Source organism: Melanotaenia boesemani, chromosome 2 (assembly GCF_017639745.1).
Source record: "Melanotaenia boesemani isolate fMelBoe1 chromosome 2, fMelBoe1.pri, whole genome shotgun sequence".
Classification (NCBI taxonomy): domain Eukaryota; kingdom Metazoa; phylum Chordata; class Actinopteri; order Atheriniformes; family Melanotaeniidae; genus Melanotaenia; species Melanotaenia boesemani.
Genome location: NC_055683.1, coordinates 5,549,294 through 5,570,153, shown reverse-complemented (window position 1 = coordinate 5,570,153; position 20,860 = coordinate 5,549,294). Strand labels below are relative to the sequence as shown.

General features: G+C 39.1%; 1 protein-coding gene across 2 annotated transcripts in view; it reads left to right on the top strand.

Moving 5' to 3' along the window:
- The first annotated feature begins 173 nt into the window (after positions 1-173).
- The window catches only part of top3a (DNA topoisomerase III alpha), a 28,622-nt gene continuing 7,935 nt past the window's right edge, over positions 174-20,860 (top strand). Inside the window, exons 1-18 of one of the 2 annotated variants that reach the window (XM_042007626.1) lie at positions 174-708; positions 1,850-1,909; positions 2,007-2,080; positions 2,174-2,249; positions 2,495-2,603; positions 2,703-2,846; positions 2,984-3,154; positions 3,234-3,334; positions 6,472-6,546; positions 6,693-6,775; positions 7,043-7,253; positions 8,542-8,727; positions 8,897-9,026; positions 9,904-10,017; positions 10,121-10,286; positions 10,434-10,580; positions 12,708-12,830; positions 19,650-20,401. In XM_042007626.1, the coding sequence (XP_041863560.1) occupies positions 478-708; positions 1,850-1,909; positions 2,007-2,080; positions 2,174-2,249; positions 2,495-2,603; positions 2,703-2,846; positions 2,984-3,154; positions 3,234-3,334; positions 6,472-6,546; positions 6,693-6,775; positions 7,043-7,253; positions 8,542-8,727; positions 8,897-9,026; positions 9,904-10,017; positions 10,121-10,286; positions 10,434-10,580; positions 12,708-12,830; positions 19,650-20,401 (2,953 nt within the window). In that variant the 5' untranslated portion in view covers positions 174-477. The remainder of the gene's footprint in view (positions 709-1,849; positions 1,910-2,006; positions 2,081-2,173; positions 2,250-2,494; positions 2,604-2,702; positions 2,847-2,983; positions 3,155-3,233; positions 3,335-6,471; positions 6,547-6,692; positions 6,776-7,042; positions 7,254-8,541; positions 8,728-8,896; positions 9,027-9,903; positions 10,018-10,120; positions 10,287-10,433; positions 10,581-12,707; positions 12,831-19,649; positions 20,402-20,860) is intronic. The other variant, XM_042007634.1, reaches the window with a different exon arrangement.

Genomic DNA, 20,860 nt, shown 5'->3' with positions numbered 1-20,860 from the left:
ATTTTTATTCTAAATATAACTGTCACTAAAACGGATAAATAGTAATACAACATATGTAGATAACAGCAAATTTGAATATATATATATATAATGTGTTAATCGTTGTAAGCTAAATTACTGTAGACAAGTTCGTGTCTGGTGCTTTACGACAGTTTTACGACCTGGACTACGGCAGTTTTTGACAGCCGGGCGCGGATTTTATAAACACAACTATCATTGCGTCTGAAGTCGAAGTTATTTATCTTGCTGTTTTTGTATATCAAATTGTCTCGTGTTATTTTTCTATTTCCTCGGTGTCTCATTCATCGGAAGTGAAGTTATTCAACCAGTGGCAAGGTTTAAGCTCTTTGAAAAACTTTCTGAGAGCTGATACAATATCTTGAGCTAGCCCCGTCAACAAACATGCTAACACAGTGGAGGGAGAGCAGCATTCTCGCTGCCTGGAGGGTCGGCAGCTGTATGTGAGAGCAACCAGGCATGCTATTGGTGCGTCTCCTTGGGCGATCTTCTCTTCGATCGGGTCTACCTCGGGTAAAAGCGCAGCTCAGGCACTTCTGTGGTGTGCAGATTCGTCTGTGTCCGGACACGCGACAGGAGGCAGACATGATCCGGAGCCGGACTCAAATCAAGCGGGTCCTTTGCGTAGCTGAGAAGAACGATGCAGCCAAAGGCATCTCCGAAATCATGTCCAGCGGCAGAGCCAGGAGGGTCAGTCTTATCTGTCTGTTCGCCTTTAAACACCCCAAACATGTAATGATTATATTTATTTCAAAGCTTTAACAGCCGTTCAGTGACCTACAGACTAATTTTATCTCACAAAAATGCCAAGTATTTGCATCTCCTATTTCTGCTTTTCTCTGATCTACTTTTGTAGGATTGCAGCTAAAAAGTCTGTTGATTTTGCGGCTGTGTCCAAACAAATCAACTTCCAAGGCATCAATTTTTATGGAGCCAGTCTTTATGTGTTTAGTGTTAAATGAGTTGTTGAACATCCCAGATTGGATTATAGCAAGACAGATGTATAATCCAAAAGTACAAAACTAGATCAGCAAAAGAATTTAATTTCAACACAAGACCAAAATGAAGTGGAACAGTTCAGTAAGGTGCAGTTCAGGAGAAATTAACTGAACTGAATTTGGGTTGAATGTCTTTTATTTGGAAAGTTGCTAGTTTAATTTCGATCCTTCGACAGGTTTCATAGTCCGTGACCTTAGGCAAGATACTGAATCCCACATTGCCTCCCAGTTGGTCTGTAACACATTTGGATAAAATAGTTAAAACTGCTAAATGAATTCACTTGTACTTGGTCTGTTGAGCTGACTACAAATCTAGGTGATCAATTATAGAGCCAAAAATTACAAACCAGGAAGTTGTCATTGTGTCTTTTGTAAGCAATGTTACTAAAAAAGATATAATGCCCATGATGTAATGAAGGGATTAGGCATATTTAAACTAAATGTGCATTTGTTTAATGTTTAATAGAAGTAACCAGCATTGTTGAAGACACCACTAGTAGCAACTATGTTATAAACATTATAGGTACATTGTTTATGTGTATATCAGCATATTATCTATTTTACCACCTCTCCTTACAATACAACTGAGTATACCTTATGTAACTTATGTTATAACAGGGTCGACACATACCTTTCTGACATAGTCTGAACAAATTTAAATCTAGGTAGATGCCAGTTTTATTTTTTGAAACCATCCATTACACAGACACAGAAATAAAACTGATAATCCATCATTTGATGACCTGGTAATAATCACTTGAGCTCTAAAGAACTGAAAAATCTATGTTTGATGCTGTACTGATTGTTTTATTATATTTCTTATTTTGTTTTAGAGGGAAGGAATGTCAAAGTTTAATAAGATTTACGAGTATGACTATCACCTGTTTGGCCAGGTGAGCAAATACACTAATTAAATCTGCACTCATGCACCTCAGTTTCTGGTCTTCTATGTTTACATCGTTGCTGATTTTTGTCTCCATCTTGCACCAGAATGTGTCTGTAGCGATGACTTCAGTGTCAGGCCACTTACTAGGTTTGGAATTTAAAGCACCTTTCCAGAAATGGTACGTTTAAATAAAGAGGATTAATTTTTTTCGTGTGTAATTACCATCACAGAGTAGGAAACATCTGACTTGATGTCTTATTTTTCCCCCCAGGCACAGTTGCAATCCTGTGTTGTTGTTTGATGCAGAGGTAGAGAAATACTGTCCAGATAACATGATACAAATCAAGGTATGCTCACTTCATGTCCTTTCAGAAATCTAACAGTAATCATACAAATAATTTGAAATAAACACATTTTGGGTCTTCGTCTCGGTTATGGGTGGATGATTAACATTTGACATGAAAAAGATATAAACTTAACCCTGTTCACTAACAGTCCAATTTTTACCTACTACTTAATTTATTCATTTGATACATCAGAGCTTCCTTCTTTCTTTCTTCTAAATTCCTCATATGTTCTTTTGCTTCTGTAGCGGACACTAGAGAAGGAGGTGAGGCAATGCCAGGCCTTGGTTATCTGGACAGATTGTGATAGGGAGGGAGAAAACATCGGGTTTGAGATTATCGATGTTTGCAAAGCAGGTATAGTAGAAATTTGTTGGTATGAATGTGTCTACAGAGTTAAATGCTTCTAAAACTGATTTGCTGCCAGGCTACTAATATTTTGTGTGTGCTTTTTAGTGAAGCCCAATGTACAAGTCTTCCGGGCAAAGTTTTCTGAGATCACCCCTGCCTCAATTCGGAGAGCTTGTGAGACTCTAACTGAGCCTGATGCTAACATCAGTGATGCTGTTGACGTCCGTCAGGAGCTGGATTTACGGATAGGTGAGGCAGCACTTTCCAGCAAACCAGAAGAGATTCTTTTACCATTAGTAAAGACTCAGTGGGTAAAAGTGTAGCATAAGCTGTATGTCTATATAGAATGACTTTATAATCCCCTCTCTTTTGGTCTTGTTCTCCAGGAGCATCCTTCACTCGATTCCAGACCCTTCGTCTGCAGAAGATCTTCCCAGAGTCGCTGGCCAATCAGCTGATCTCATACGGCAGCTGTCAGTTTCCCACTCTGGGCTTTGTTGTGGAGCGCTTCAAAGCCATTCAGGCTTTTATTCCTGAGACTTTCTATAAGATCAAAGGTAAGAATCCATGACTGGACAGAAAAATCCCAACTGTGATGCAAAGATTCAGTTTTTAGAATATCTGTATCTGTCTCAGTGATCCATGAGGTGGAAGAGGACACTGTGGAGTTCACCTGGAAAAGAAACCGTTTCTTTAATCACACGGCTTGCCTGGTGCTCTACCAGATCTGCATGGAGGTATGTCTGTGTTTGAAACTGTGATATCTAGGCTTCATTGTGTGCTCCCTTGCAATGTTACTATAAACTTTTAATGTCTGGGAAATATGTAAATGCTTTGTTTTTACATTTGACATCTAAAATTCCTTTTCTCCTTTTTTTGATAGATGCCAAATCATGTCAAAGCAGTCAGTATTAAATACAATATTTAATTATATCTTTATATATAGTTTATATATAAGCTTTTGTTATATGATAATATTATCTGTATGTTTGCACATTTAATCTATAATTATTGTACTGTAGCGAAAGCTGATAACACAAACAAAGTCATTATTGCTTACACACACTATACTTATCATTGTCTTTCTGTTTACATTTTTATGAAGACTGTACGTTCGTGTGGGTACTTTTTAAAATAATTTCCCTCTTGTCTGTAATTCAGCTTTTTAAGATCTTTTAAACCCCTTGTGGTTTCATATACTTATGATTTTAAAAGAGGTGTCATGTTATCTGAATCAATGACAGTCATGGAAAAACAAATATTTCTTGCCAATGATGCAGACAAGCCCTGTAATTATCACTTAGCCGGTTCTCACTGTTTCCCAGTGAGATGTGAGTGTTAGGAAGCAGACTCAGGCCACTATGCCAGGACTCAATCACAAATCTGCGGTCATTTCTTAATGTGGTTATTGAGCTTGTCAGACAAATAAATATAGGTTGAAGATAAGTAAAAGTAATATGCATCTGTACATATTTAACATGAAATTATCTGTGACATTCTTGAGGATGTGACTTGTAAAGCCATTCTTCAAAAAAAAAAAAAAACCTTTTCCAGTACACAGTCTAAATGCTTGAATACTGATGCCTTACTCAAGTGTCTGATAAAATGTTTTTACAGTAAAAGCTTGATTCTGTTGAAAAAATCAGATTAGGTCAGCAATCAAGTCCCTTCATTATGCATGAAGCTTCACTCGCTGTGATGCAAAGAGTTGAGTGTGTTAGTTAAATCTGCAGACATATCAGACTCAAGTCCTCAACTTTGCTGACATTGTGAGTTTTTCTATTTTTTGGATTTTCTCTTCAGAACTAGATAAAACTCAAATAATGAGGCTTAAACTGGGAGTATTCTTACTTATATTAGCTCTAGTTTTAATTCAGCATTCCCCCCAGAAAACAAACAAACAAAAAATCTTTTACATCTAACTTAGGTTATGCACAAAAAAAAAAAAAAAAAAAATTACGGCCTTTTTGCAGTCATGCTGAAACACCTCTACTGGGTAACTACAATCTTCTTTCACTACGAGAGCTTTATTTCATTAGTTCATGAAATTTATGGATTATTATTAGACCAAAGTTGGTCTGAAACTGGTCATGAACTGGTGTCCAGAAGCTTTGTAATTAGTTACCTTTGTTGTACATACTGTAAAACAAAGCTCATCCCAAATGCAGAGGCAGTGTGTTTAAAAATAAATAAATAAATAAAATTCATTACAATTAAAATGTTAGTCACAACCAGGTGTTGCTAGTCATATGCACTAATTAATCATCAGCGTGTGTGCATCCATACTGCTGCTCTGGAGCATTCTGGTGTATGTTAACACAATGTCAAGGAGGAAAGACATCAGCGGTGATGAAAGAGAAGCAGCTGCTGCTGGCCACCATTTCTTGGGTTATAAGTATCATGGATCAAGGTAGCAGGAGATAGGACCCAAATGTAGGACTCACAGGTGGAGGTAAAATGATTTAGTTAAACAAAAGACACAACTTAAGAATGCTGACGGACTAACATACAAAACAGCTAATATTACACAACTGAGATAACATAACTGACACAGTGAACATGAAAACAAAGGTGTGCCAGTTAGGAACCAGAATCAGGGAGCAGGAAGTAAACATAGTAGAATACACAAAGGAATAAACTTTACAAAATAAAACAGGAAACAAGACAGAGGACTCAAAGACAACAAAGACCAGAAACTAAAGAAAAGACAACAATAGAAAAACAAGAACTAAACCAAAAACACACAGACGTGACAATAAGGTAATTTCTAAACACACTGGAGTCCTTCATTCTACAATGAGAAAATGATTCCCAAGTGGAAAAAATTCAGGCCAGCAGCCCAAGAGTGGACGTCCCAGCAACTTCACCCCAAAGTCAGACCATTTAGTGTTCATAAAAACTTGGTTGTTTGCTTGGGTTGTTTGCTGGAGAGAAAACTTTACTCTAAAAAGAACATGGCAGCATGGCTTAGGTTTGCAAAGTTACATTTGAACACAAGACTTCTGGAACAAAGTCATTTCCACATTTGGTAAAAACCAAAGAGAATAGCAGCACAAGCACCTCATACTAACTTGTCAAGCACGGTGGTGGAGGTTGATGATTTGGGCTTGTTTTGCAGCTGCAGGACCAAGACACCGTAAATGCCTCTGTTTACCAAAGTATTCTAGTGTCAAACATGAGGTCATCTGACTGACAGCTAAAGCTTGGTGGAAAGTGGATCATGCAACAGGATGATGATCCCAAACAGCAACAAATCTACACAGAATGACTAAAAACAGAAGAGAATCAAGATGTTGCAGTGACCCAAAGTGCAGACCGAAGTTCGGTCAGGCTGTGGCAGTACCTTAAAAGATCTGTTCATTAATGAATACCAAAATGACTCCACAATGCTGCAAATGTTGGTTCACCAAGCTGTTGAATCTGGGGTGTATTTGGTTTTCATACACTGCTTTTGTGTTTTAATTTAATTTTTGTTAAATAACAACATGGTGTTATGCATCATGTGTTAATCGGACGTTTTATGTGCCTAATTCTGAGATGTGATAAGGATTATATATATATACATACGACAAATGACATTAATGACAACATAATGAATGTATTATCTTTTCTTTTATAATATAAAAGAAAAGATTTATTTATTATATAAATCCAAAAACACACTAGTAGAAGTCATACCTTCTTATTGGGAAACACTCCATGGACTTAGGCCATTTATGTGTGTGTGTTTGTATCCCTTCTGTCTGTAAGGGAGCATAAATATTTGCAGCTACTTTTGCAGCCAGCACAACTCCTCATAAATATTGAAAGCCGGGTGAGTAAAGTGATTTGAAAGCCACTTGTTAAAGGAGAATATAATGTTATTCCTTTCCAGGATCCCATAGCAACTGTCACCTCAGTAACTAGCAAACCTAAGAGCAAATGGAGACCGCTGCCTTTGGACACTGTGGTAAGATAATAACCCATAAAGCATTATACATCATTAAACATGTGTGTGCTATAGAATGAGAAAAATGCAGTTCAATTTTTAGCATAGTAGAAAATGAGTTGTTTCATCTCACTATGGAAACTCTTCTATATTTATCTGACCTACAGGAACTGGAGAAACTGGCATCTCGAAAGCTCAGAATAAATGCCAAAGAGACCATGAAAATAGCTGAAAAACTCTATACACAAGGGTGAGTGTGGACATACATGTGCTTCAGGAGGGAAGCCATTTTATGTGAGGCTGGTTGAAAATGAAACAGTCAAATGTGTTTTCTACATACTCGGTTGTCAAACAGCTTCCAAGTTGTTCCTACTTTTTTTTGTACATAAAAAAGCACCAACATGCATTTGATTGAAGAGTTAACCATCAGAGTCATATTTTCGTTGTGTTCCTTCATTGTTTGCATACAGATAACTTGTGCCTGCATTTTTCCTCTCTTTATTTTTATTCTCCTCAGGTTCATCAGCTATCCCCGCACAGAGACGAACATTTTTCCTGCAAACCTGGCCCTCGGCCCCCTGGTGGAGCAGCAGACGCAGAGCCCAGTGTGGGGGACGTTCGCCCAGCGGGTGATCGAGCAGCCAGGGGGTCCCAACCCGCGGCAAGGCAAGAACTCGGACCAAGCCCACCCCCCCATTCACCCCACCAAATACACCAACACGCTGCAGGTAGGATTGCAAAAGCTGCTTAATTTAGTTATTTCTACATTTATTCTTGCTTTTTTTCCACCATTTCTTTTCTCTTTGTGCTAAAAATGTATTTATTTTTACATTTTAACATAGAAGTTACGAGTTTTTGTTGTTTGAAATAGACATGTCATACATTTTCAATCCTGATGTGCAATATTTGTAAATTATAAAGAAGTTTTTTTTCTTCTTAATATACAATGTGCCAAGAATGAGCTGTATAAATAAACTTTGCTTGTCTTGCCATTTTAACGAGTGCTCACGTACCAGCCAATGTGACATCACATATACCACAAAATTATTTTAAAAGTTCCTAAAGTGCATTTGGAGCTTAGCAAAACTATGTTTTTCTTCTATGCAGCTTATGTATAAAATGAGCTTTAAAATACCCCCGTTAAGAACTACCCTAAAGCAACATAGTTGTTCTCCTATATTAAACCACTTTTGTGATTTTTCATTATAGTAAAGTGCCGCTACTTAACTTCAGCAGATTTTCACACACTTCGCCTAACGAAGCCTAATTCGACATCCATCTTGCACTTTCTCTATTTCTTTTCCTTGCTTCCTCAGATAATGTCCTCTTGGGTTCTTCATACTAAATCAGCCACAATGCGCAATCAAAACAGCCATCGTGTTAATATCCACGCGGCCGTGTGACTCTGTGCCGTAAAGCAAAATGCAGCTGTGGTGTGATGTTCCTGGCTGGTTCCTGAAGTTGTGAAGTGCGGTTTCTCAGCCTCAAAATGCTGTGTGGCAGGGGAGTCCAGCTCCAGCCCTCAAGGCCCACAATCCTGCAGGTTCTTGATGTTTCCCTGCCCCAACACACCTGAATTTAATTTAAGAGTCACTGTGCAGAACTTCATAGGCTGTTTGATCTATTTAACTTGAGTCAGGTGTGTTGGAGCAGGGAAACATTGAAAACCTGCAGGATGGTGGCACTTGAGGACGGGTTTTGAACACACCTGCTGTAGGGCAATGGCGGCCCCTGGAATGTGCATAAAAGAATCGATCTTAAAAAGTTTTTTTAGTCATACGGCGGAGGCTGTGGACACAGATTTTGCATATCAGTAGCATTAATAGATCATGCAAACATTTATTTGTTATAAGACCATTTTCGCAACATGATTGAAAAGAACATCTGATGGGAGATAGGAAGAGATTTCCTTCACTTAAATTTTATAATCTAATTCAAGCACTTCTTGCACTTTCATGGACTTTGCGATGAGTAGGGATAGAGTAAAATGTAATTATCTGTCTCCATTTCTTTCAGGGCAACGAAGGACGTGTATACGAGTTCATTGTTCGGCACTTCCTGGCTTGTGTATCCCAGGATGCTGTGGGCCAGGAGACAGTGGTGGACATAGACATCGCTCAGGAGAAGTTTTCCACCTCAGGACTCATGATAATTGCAAGGAATTATCTCGATGTTTACCCGTATGAGAGGTGGAGCACAAAGGTACCAGACTTTGCTGTTTGAAGCCCAGTTAATGACGTTATTTTTCCTTAGAGAAGTGTAAATAATTGTCATTGTCAGCTAAAGACACAAGCTGAACACTGATGGAATCTTGTCATTGAATATCTCCTGCCTGTTGAGATTTGTTTGTGGTATATTCTGTATTTTGTAGGTGATCCCAGTATATGAACATGGCTCCCAGTTTCAGCCCTCTGCTATAGAGATGGTTGATGGGCAGACAAGTCCACCACAGCTTCTTACAGAAGCCGACCTCATATCTCTCATGGAGAAGCATGGCATTGGTACGTTTTACACAAAGATAGCAACTTTGTTGTGTATGTTATTCAGTTCATTGTAGATTTCAGGGCTCCAGTGGGCTCTATTTGACAGTAGATTGACAGGAAAGGGGTACAAGAAAATTCAATTCACATTGCAGCCAATTCCCTTATCTTTTAAATATTTCTAGTGCTAATATTCAGTCCTCTGTTAGCATATTTTGTTTATGCATTCATCCACTTTCTTCATCCACCTAATTCAATTCAGGGTCACTAAACCAGTTGCTATCAGGCAAGAGGTAAACTCTGAACAAGTTGCCAGTCTGTTTACATCAAATTTATAAAGTTTATTTCTTCATTTGCTTGTGTTTTGTCTCCTTCACTTTTCCCATAATTAGCAGCACATTGATCGTTCTCTACTGTACTCATATGGTGAATAAAATCTCCGATGTCATCACACCGATGTCAACACGTTTAAATATTGTCTCTTCACGGTCTTGCTCAGTCATGTGCAGCATTGTCTGCAGCAGCCCATGAAGAGTAGAAACAAATCAGGAAAATATCTACTGGTTGATGTATTACAAGACTCCTGCAGCACATGGAGATCATCATTTAAGCTGTACATTATCACAGTATTCTGTGGGTGGACTGCAGATTTGCCAGTTGGACCATGTTTGTGCGCTTATGTTTTTATTTCAGCACATATGCACACAGAAAAAAAATGTTTTCCCTTTTTATTTTCCAGTTCCTTCTTTGATGAAAGCAAATAAACACTTGGTTAAAGTTAATCTGCAAACTCTGGGACCCTTAGTGCTCACTTGTTGAGTTAATGCAAACTTTGTTTCTTAAATTTATTGTTTTATGCATGATGTAAACTATACTGTTCAAACTATGTATGTCACAGGCACAGATGCCACTCACGCAGACCACATTGAGACTATTAAGAGCCGCATGTATGTGGGTTTGACTGCAGACCAGAGGTTTCTCCCTGGAGAGCTCGGCATGGGACTAGTGGAGGGTATGTGTACACCTCCCCATATGCCACAGTATACCACAAGCTTTAAGACAGAACTGCCCCTCGGATGTGTGATCAATCTAAGTGCATGTGTTTGTCTGTTTAGGTTACAACTCCATGGGTTACGAGATGTCAAAACCAAACCTTCGTGCCGAGCTGGAAGCAGACCTGAAGCTGGTGTCAGAGGGCAGGAAGGACAAACAGAGCGTCCTTCAGCACCACATCCAGAAATACAAAACTGTCTTCATTGAATCTGTGAAGAAGGCAAAAAAGTTAGTTTCTTTTTCCCCCTCATATATTATGTTGTATGCCTGATGCTCCCTGTGGAGTCCTGTCATAATTTACAGAGATGGAGCAGCTATTCGCATCCTTTAACACTTCATCATGGTGGTAACAAGTCAGTTTTGTTTTTGCCGCAGGTTAGATGAAGCCCTGACGCCGTATCTGGGAGCTGCTCTGGAGATAACTGAAGCAGATCAGCAGGAGATGGAGATCCCACTGCCGGTCAGGAAGTGTCCTAACTGTGGTCGGGACATGGTGCTGAAGAAGAGGAGAGAGGGAAATGGGTGAGAACAGATAAAAAGTAGGAGGTCGAAACTAGAGGTGTAAAAATACAAAGATCTACATTAATGCATCAGTTCAACGATCAACAATGCAATAGGATCGATTGAAAGGTGTGCTGTGTAACAATGGGAAAGTCAGACTGTACTACCTTTGTTATTATAATTTTAGAAAAAAGCAATGAAATTTGTTGATTAGTTTGTTTGGGCTTATTGGCAATAAATCCTATATTGCTGGAAAGCCTGTTTATTTCTATTTTAAATTATACCACATTTGTCATAATTAACAGATTGTGGTTCAGTCTATTTTAACACAATTGTTTTTTAATTTAAATGTCTGAACTCAGGAATAAAATGTCATATTGATATTTTAGTTGCTTTTTGTGTTTTGATATAAATGGAAGTGATTGTGGTATTAAACATGTGATATGGTCCCATCGATCACAGGCTCCTGAATCGAATAAAATGGTTTTGTGGCAGGATTTGTGATATTGAAAAACATTGAATCATTATCCATTGACTTGATATAAGGTCATATTGTGATCAAACCTGTGGTTTATATCCCTAGTTGAACCCAAACTAACCCACATATTTGTCTTCTTCCACTAAAACCACAGTTCTACGGTTATTTTGTTTTATTTTTTTTAAAAAAGCAGCACTGTGCTGTACCTCTCTCTTGTTTTAGCCTAACCCTTGCATACTGTTTATAGTTAGTGCTTTTATAGTATACTCCGGTTGAACCTGGCTAAGATTGCCGTCATAGTAAGTGTCTATACCAAATTTTAACCTGTAGATCTCTTTAGAATGTTTAAACAAGGTATATATTTATATAGATAAATGCATGATTAAATCTTTGTAAGTGTTTCAGAGAGCAGCAAGAGTGTATTTTTTTAGGAGAAAAACATCTATTACATAGTATCATGTCCTCTTTTACATAAAACACAAAAGCTATGAAATCGTAGATATATTTTACTTAATTTAATAATGGCATAAAATTTCTAGAACTATTAGAATTCATAATATAACTACGTTTAGCCTTTTCAGTCATTAAACATTGCCTTCACCGCTATATCTAAAGACATCATTATTATCTTTTTTAATTTAATTGGCTCTAGTAGTCTTTATTTTGCAGTTAGTGTACAGAAAAGGGGTTTACACAACTGAAAGGGTTCAGAAAGAGGCTGAAATGTGCTGCAAAGAACCTCAAGTGGGACCGAACTTCTTCTCAAAGAGCCATAACCTTTGTACATGAGACGGCAGTTCAACCAGTTGAGCTTAACACCACGACATGATTATCAATATTAATCTACCATTTATCACTTAAACAAAAAACATTAAATAATAATATGCTTATAATAAACTAATTTCTGCAAATTTTCCAGTCATTTGAAAGACAGAAGTTACATCTCCTCCTCTGTCGCCTTGTGTGGTAAAACCACCACTCTCCTCGATTTGACCCACTCCAGTAGATCTAAAATCCATTTAAAGAGTTACGGGTCAAATTTCACCCCAAACAGCCCCAGTGTGCAAATTTGGAGCACTCATACAAAAGTATAGAATTTGAAAATATTTTTTTGTGTCACGTTTTGAAAATTCATCACATTTTAGATAAAAAGAATGATGTTTAGGTTATTTTCACTGCTGTCAAATGTCAAAATGGCTCAAATTTGACCCGAACAGTATGCAAGAGTTAAGCTGCACATAACTCTTATCTCTTATCTCACATAACTCTCTCTTATAACTTTTATCATTTTTTTAGACATGTATTTATTTTCTTTGATAGCTTACAGTCCAATCTGTGCAGCTCTTTTTTAAATATCTGTATTATTCCTTTAAAACAGCTGGAGGGATTTGACTTTCTGAAAATGCAGCTTATACTAGCTTTAATAAGCTCTGTAGCGTAAAACATAACCTTCAGAAAAGCAACCAAGTTTCAAGTTGCTCCAAGCTAATAAGTGATATTTTTCTCTTAAATGGCTTGATTTCAGAGTTTGTCTGAAAGACAAGAAAGTTATTACATTAAATATGTTTTATTTTTATTTTTTTTTATTTTGCTTGAATTAGATGAGGCATAACCTGTCATTAAAATTGGTCTGTTGTTTATTTTTTTTACCTGATTGTCTCCCCCTGCAGTAAGTACCTGTCATGTACGGGCTATCCAGCCTGTAAGACAGCAGTGTGGTTCCCAGACATGGTGCTGGAGGTCAGCAGGGATGAAAGCATATGTCCCACATGTCAGCCCAGCCCTATTCACATGTGAGTATGGATTTTTATTTTTATAGACAGACAGATATTTTATTGACCTAAAACAAAATTTCATTTGATGGTCCTCAAGAATCAAGTTAAACCTGTGAATATACTGATTGTTTTTCATAAAATTACATTAAGGTTTATATATAGCATGTGGTCACATATTTGACATAAAATATGACTCATAAGGTGAGCAAATATCAATGTTGCCATATTTGACAAACAAAACTTATATCTACTTGAAATGCTGATGTTGGAAACTGGAGTTAAAATTAGAATCAAATCAAACCTGTTTATTTCTAAGCAGCAACAAAGTCCCACACAAGTAATGCTGGTTAAACAGTAAAAACATCCAAATAACAGCAGAAAAAAGATGTGGTGATTAAGAGCTCATGCTTTGCATATATGTGCTCCCGGGTTCAATTCCCGGCACCGTGCTCTCTGAGGGCCGGTCCCAAGCGGATAAATGCAGAGAGTTGCGTCAGGAAGGGCTTCCACTAAAGCAAGTGCGGAGCGGTTGATTCGCTGTGGCGATCATTTCCCTGAAGGGAAAGAACCAAAAGGAAAGAATAAGGTGTTGGGGAGGTCTGGATATATAACGGCAGGTTGCTGTGAAGTTTTGGTGCAACCACAGCGAAAGTCTAATCTCTGATCTGTATTTTAATCTGCTGCTCGGGACAGCCCGGAGCGGCAAGAGAGTGATCTCTGAGGAAAGTTCATGGTTAAAAGACCGATAGAAATCAGAAAGCACTGACCCATTTAATGACGGGAAGATTTTAAAATCAATTCCATAATTAAATAGAAGCCAAAACTGGGAAGTGCGGTCTCACCCGTCAGTGGTCGAGCTGCAGCGTTTTGGAGAAGTTGCAGACTAGAAAGCAGAGATGGATCGATACCAGAATATAGACTTTTACGGTGGTCAAACCTCAGTGGTTTAAATTACTTTCTCAAACTGAGTAATGAAAATAAGGTGACGTTCCTCTGACAGCAGCATTTGTTTATTCATAGTAAAGTTGTCAAAAATCCCTCGTTTTTTTTTTTTTTTTGCATGTTTTTTTTTTTTTTGTTGTTGTTTTTTTGGGGTTTTGTTTTGTTTTGTTTTATCCAAAAGGTCAGAAAAGTACCACTTTGTTTTTTCTTATTCAGGTTAGAAAATATGTCATAGTGACTTTATGTCATAAAAAAACCTTAGACAGTTTTTTTCCTTAGGAGTTATACATTTGATGTTTATCTGCGTAGCAATCAATGTGAAATGGCTCTAAATCACAAACTTGCCCTCCATATATTATGGATACTGTAATAAAAGACAATACAAATGATATATGAATGTGTTGGTCAACAATGTTCCATGTAATATGTAGCAATTACATGTGATATGCTAACATGTTCAAAGCATTCATTCATTCATTCATTCATTCATTCATTCAAATACAATATTGTTTGATGATTAAAGCGAATGAGCGTATAAAAGAGGAAAAGGGAACGATACTACACTGATAGACCTGTGGGGACCACACATATGAGAGGAGGTAATATGGGTGAAAAACATCCTGCCTGATGCAACACTAAGGTCTAAAAGCACTAAAATAGCAGATTTTTTTAAAAGCTATTTATAAAAGATCTGAACAAGTGCTGTTTCTGTTTCTCTGTTTCAATGACCCATTTCTGTCCAGGAAAGTCTGGAGCTGATGTAAAACAAGTTTCTCGAAAACCTTGGAGAGCAATGTCAGCCTACAAATTGGCCTAAAATTATAAAGAATACTACCAACAAGCTTTGACTTTTTAATCAAGGATTGATAACCGTCCTGAATTAGCTAAATAAGACACAAACTCTCTGACAGTTTAGAGGAGAAAGGATTAATCTCTAGGGCTGATCTTAGCTAATGGGAATCTGAATAAAGGTTTATTGTAATAGTCTGATGCATCTGTTGAACTTGGCGGAGCCCTTGGTCTTAGCGTTAGCAGCTAAAATAAGAGGTAATAAGCTGCTAAATAGTTTACATGTGAATTTATTCCAAGGGTTAATGAAAAAATCTGAATTTGGCTTTACCCTGATGGTGATTTATGGCAGGGGTTCTTAACCTTTTTTTACACTGGTGCACAACTTTTCTAGTGCAAAGTCATCTGCATGTCATTCAGCTCTGCAGAGGCCTGGTAACGAGCCAGTCATTTGACTCAGGTGTGTTTGAGAAGGGTTGCTTCTAAAAGTTGCAGGATGGTAGATCTCGAGGACTGGACTTGGGCAGTTAGATTTACTGCTCCATACGTTCCAACAGAAAAGATGGGGGGTTTGAGATATCTTTAGACTGTCCCACAAACATGACTTCATGAATTGAAATTTCCCTGTGTGTAGTTTTATTCTTGCTTTGACTCTTGCAATAAAGTAGTTTGAAGAGTTCCCAACATACCTGCTAAATTAAATGCAAATGACTGATGCAGTATAAGTGGCAGGCAGGTTATTTACAGCCTTTACAACTTCACCAAAGAGAGGATTTTTGTCATTGCAGATACAACAAGGCAGTGTCTTAAAAACGACAGAGTTTTTCTGAATTCAGAAAACAAGTTTTGTAACATGTGCGTGTTGAGCAGGAAATGTTTTGGATACACAGTGGGGTTTCTGACAGTAAAATCTAGCCATATTTTGTTCTCTCAGCACATTTCAAGCTTGCAGAACTAAACATAAATCAACTGCATTAAAAGTATTTTTCCGTTCAGTGGTCTCTTAGGTGCCATTCACCTTCAGTGCCTTATTTTTCACGCTGTGCAAACACCAACAAACACTGAGGACACTGCAGCTCTCAGTGGCCTCGCTGATATGAGAAATTTGTCTAAATTCTTGTTTACACAAGTAGGCGGTAACCCCTTGAGCAGTAGCCTCAGCTCAGTCCAAATATAGGGCATGCTCACTAGCAGCAAGCTAAAGAGCTCCACACCAGCTTTCGTTACCATAGTAACCAATCTGGTACAGAGCTCAAAGTTGAGCTCCAGCAGTTATTCTAAAACAATATTTGAAAAGAAAGAGCCCAGCAGCTTTCAGCTTGTTGGATAACTTAAGCAGCAGATGAGTGCAAGAAGAATGTGTTGCTTTCTGTTCCTCACTGGTCACCATGGCAACGTGATGTATTAATGAAATGAAAATGAAAAAATCTATTCTTTATAAATTACGAAAGGGAAAATATGTTGTCAAACTTTTTATTTACATCTGTCCATCTATTCATATATCTATCTATCTATCCATCTCTCCATCCATCCATCCATCCATCCATCCATCCATCCATCCATCCATCCATCCATCCATCCATCCATCCATCCAAATTCACTCACCCATACAAATAATTGAAATCAGATGTTCTAGTCCATGGCCACAGGTGTATAAAAATGAATCACTGGGGCATGCAGACTGTTTCTACAAACATTTGTGAAGGAATGGGTTGCTCTCAGGAGCTCTTGTGAATTCCAGTGTGGTACTGTGATAGGATGCCACCTGTGCAACAAGTCCAGTCCAAAAATTTCCTCACTCCTAAATATTCCACAGTCGACTGTAAGTGGTATCATAACAAAGTGGAAGCGATTGAGAACGACAGCAGCTCAGCCACAAAGTTGACTGAGCAGGGTCGGCGGATGCTGAGGCGCATAGTGTGCAAAGGTCTGCAGTCTACTGCAACAGACCTCCAAACTTCATCTGGCCTTCAGATCAACTCAAGAACAGTTTGAAGAAAGCTTCATGGATTTGGTTTCTAGTTTCCACAGCCGAGCAGCTGCATCCATGCCATGCATCACCAAAAGCAATGCAAAGCGTCAGATGCAATGGCGTAGAGAACGCCACCACTTGACTCTGGATCAGTGGAAATGCGTTCTCTTGAGTGACGAATCACGCTTCACCATCCGGCGATCTGATAGAAGAGTCTGGGTATGGTGCTTGCCGGGAGAACGGTACATATCTGACTGCATTGTGCCAACTGTAAAGTTTGGTGGAGGGGGGATTATGGGTTGGGTTTTTAAAGGAGCTGGGCTTGGTGTCTTTGTTCCAACGAAAGGAACTCTGAATGCTTCAGCATACCAAGAGATTTTGGACAATTCCATGCTCCCAACTTTGTGGGAACAGTTTGGGAATGGCCCTTTTCTCTCCCAACATGACTGCGCACCAGTGCACAAGGCAAAGTCTATAAAGACATGGATGAGCAAGTTTGGTGTGGATAACATTGGGGGTTTATCCTTAATAATTTATATCATTTATATTTCTTGCAATGCACAACAACAATAAAGGTTATTCTGATTCTCATTCTAATTATGAAGCCACAGGTCTAGCTCCATCCTTGGTCACTTACTTGCTGTGGGATTTTTTTTTAAATCAGGTTTGTCTGGGCCAAGTTCCTTTATCCTCCTCTTTTTTTTCAAGTGAAATCTGCACGAAAGCATTTTTTTTTAAAGAAACTACCAAATTTTCTTTTATTTTCTCCAAAGCTGGCATTTTCTCCTTAGGTGTTTATCATTCACTTAGCGCTGTGACATTCACGCTTTAGACACCAGAGATGTGACTTTGATTGACAGGTGTAGAATCGCTTTAAAATATATTTATACAAGATGTTTTTAACCAAATACAGACTATTCTCAATAAAAGCTGACAGACTACCTTCCAGACACGAGCAGTCCCACTGTATCTACTTTAATGTACTTAATAAATTTGCATTATCTATTTTTTTTTATGTTTTAAGGAGGTAACCTTCTCGATGGTGGAAGCGCCCTAGCAGCCTGCATTAACAAGCCGCTACTGATGGCTAGAATGGTTTTGATAGTGTGTACAACAACCTGATTTAAAATGTAGATATAGAAAGAGAATTTAACAAGGAATCTGTTATTCTCAGACTCCACACTGGCATCACCTCAGATCATTTACTTTCCCGAGTATTTAAACAAGTTCTTTGCTGGACAAAATAAATCCTTGAAAGGATGCACAGAAATCCGACTTGTGCGTTGTGAAATTTTTACTTGCTGTCAGACAATAAATGACATAATATCACTTACAGTCCCTGACAAAAGTCTTGTCGCTTATCCATTTTGTAGAAACAAAAGCTCATAACCTGACTTTAAATTCATCGATTGGTTTTAGAAATGTCTCATATGAAAGCTAAAACCCTCCCAAATTATGCTCAATATACTAAAATAAATTTGCTTCACTGAAGAAAGATTGATCATTTAATGAACACAGAAAGGTCAGATTTTGGCAAGACAAAAGTCTTGTCGCCTTGTCATATGATGCACCCAATCCTAGATTACAGCCTCACCTGTGATCAGTTACTGATCAATCACTTAGTGGGTGTGTATAAAAAGAACCCCAGCACACCAGACCTTCACATCAACTGCAACTTGACCTCTGACAACATGCCTAAGATCCACCCTGAGACCAAAGCGTTAATTATCAAGAGGCTGAAGACCAGATCCACTGCTGAGGTGGCTGACACCTTCAATGTGTCTCAGCGTCAAGTACAAAGAATAAGAAAAAGATATGAAAAGACTGGAGATGTTTTTGACAAGCCCAGGTCCGGCAGACCCCGCAAGACAACTGCTCGGGAGGACCGTTTGTTGCTTCGAAAATCCAAGGCCAGCCCCTTTTCCACTGCAGCAGAGCTCCACCAGGCCTGGTCACCTCAAGTTCCTGTGTCAACCAGAACAGTTTGTAGAATCCTGTCTCGAAATGGCCTCCATGGTCGAATCAGTGCACAGAAACCAGCTCTAAACAAAAGGCAATTAAAAAACCGTGTGGCATTTGCCAAGGCCCACAGCCTGCTAAAAGGATGGACACTGGAAAAGTGGCAGAAGGTGGATTTCTCAGATGAATCCTCGGTTGAATTACATCACAGCCGCCGCAAATATTGCAGGAGACCTACTGGAGCCCGCATGGATCCAAGATTCACCCAGAAAACAGTTAAGTTTGGTGGCGGAAAAATCATGGTCTGGGGTTACATCCAGTATGGGGGTGTGCGAGACATTTGCAGGGTGGAAGGCAATATCAATAGCCTAAAATATCAAGAAGTATTAGCTACCTCTTACATTCCCAACCATAAACGGGGTCAAATTTTGCAGCAGGATGGTGCTCCATCACATACTTCTATCTCTACATCAAAGTTCCTCAAGGCGAAGAAGATCAAGGTGCTCCAGGACTGGCCAGCCCAGTCACCAGACATGAACATCATTGAGCATGTCTGGGGTAGAATGAAAGAGGAAGCATGGAAGGCAAAACCAAAGAATCTTGATGAACTATGGGAGGCATGTAAGACTGCTTTTTTTGCTATTCCTGATGACTTCATCAACAAATTGTATGAATCATTGTCGAACCGCATGGATGCAGTCCTTCAAGCTCATGGAAGTCATACAAGATACTGAATATGGATCTCACAGCACTACTACTTAATTCACTGATGTTATGCAACATATTTTTGTATTTGAAGTAAATTATTTGTTCAATTTTCTGTAGGCGACAAGACTTTTGTCTTGCCAAAATCTGACCTTTCTGTGTTCATTAAATGATCAATCTTTCTTCAGTGAAGCAAATTTATTTTAGTATATTGAGCATAATTTGTGAGGGTTTTAGCTTTCATATGAGACATTTCTAAAACCAATCGATGAATTTAAAGTCAGGTTATAAGCTTTTGTTTCTACAAAATGGATAAGCGACAAGACTTTTGTCAGGGACTGTATGTAATATGCTAATGTCTGTGACTGACTTGGTCTTCTTTAGTTTAAACTTCTTCCTGTTTTCTCTGCATTTTGCTGCTGATTCAGTTCTGTCAATGAGATTGGTTTCGCTGTGTTTCTTTTTTCTAGGTTGAAGTTTAAGTTCCGTAGAGGTAGCCTACCTCCCATGATGCCACTGGAATTTGTTGGCTGCATTGGTGGCTGTGATGACACGCTCAGAGAGATTCTGGACTTGAAATACCTCAGAGGAGGGGGAGGAGGGGAAGCAGGGGGAGGTGGTGGGGGAGGAGGAGGAAGAGGAGATGACCCTCGCCCACCAGCTCCTAGGCCTGCTAGACCACTGCCACCTAGAGCCCTGAGTTCTAATCCATTGTCTTCCCTTCCTTCTGTCCCTTCCTGGACCCCGCAGCCGAGATCTCCCTCAGGTGGCAACAGTGTCCGTGTCGAGAGCAACAGTGATGTGATTGTGTGCAACTGTGGTCAGGATGCACTCCTCCTCACAGTACGCAAAGACGGACCCAACCAAGGTCGCCAATTCTACAAGTGCAACTCTGGGAGCTGCAACTTCTTTCTGTGGGCAGATCAACCGAGTCAGCAGGGGGCGCCGCAGAGTCGAGAGCCTCCGCTGACAGCTCAGAGGACCAGCCAACCTCCAAGGCCGTCACTGGGGTTCAGAAACACATCCAGAGGGGGCAGAGGGCAAGAATTGGGCACGTCGAGACATTTAGGACAGACAATGTGCAACTGCAGCGAGACTGCTGTGACCCGCACGGTGCAGAAGGATGGACCAAACAAGGGCCGCATGTTTCACACTTGTGGGAAACCAAGAGAGCAGCAATGTGGCTTCTTCCTTTGGGCCGACGAGAATGTACCCCCACAAGGTGAGGCTCACGCACACATAAATGCATTCAGTCTTTCAACACTTGTCATCAGGCTTTTTGATGTGCCACTGCCTACATAAATGTTTTTAACACTATGCGTCAATAATTTTCCACTATGTTTATATTATGATGCCAACTAGTATTTTCAGGACAACTAAACCTGCTTCCAAAGTGGATATATAAAGTAATGGATTAAAGGAGTCAAAATTCCAGTAACCAGGTCTCTAAATGAACAGCCACCAACCCGCCAAATACGGTTTTTAATTTAATTTAGTGGGTATAAATCAAAACTTAGGAGATGGTTAATAATGTGTCTTTTTATCAAATGAGAAGGGCCAACTCCCATCAGGGAGAATCACACAGTCTGAATGACACAGCGTGCATCCAATCTTATGCGAGGATAGACTAGGACTAGACATTATGTGAAAGAATCAAGGAGCAGAGACGGTCCAAGTGAGT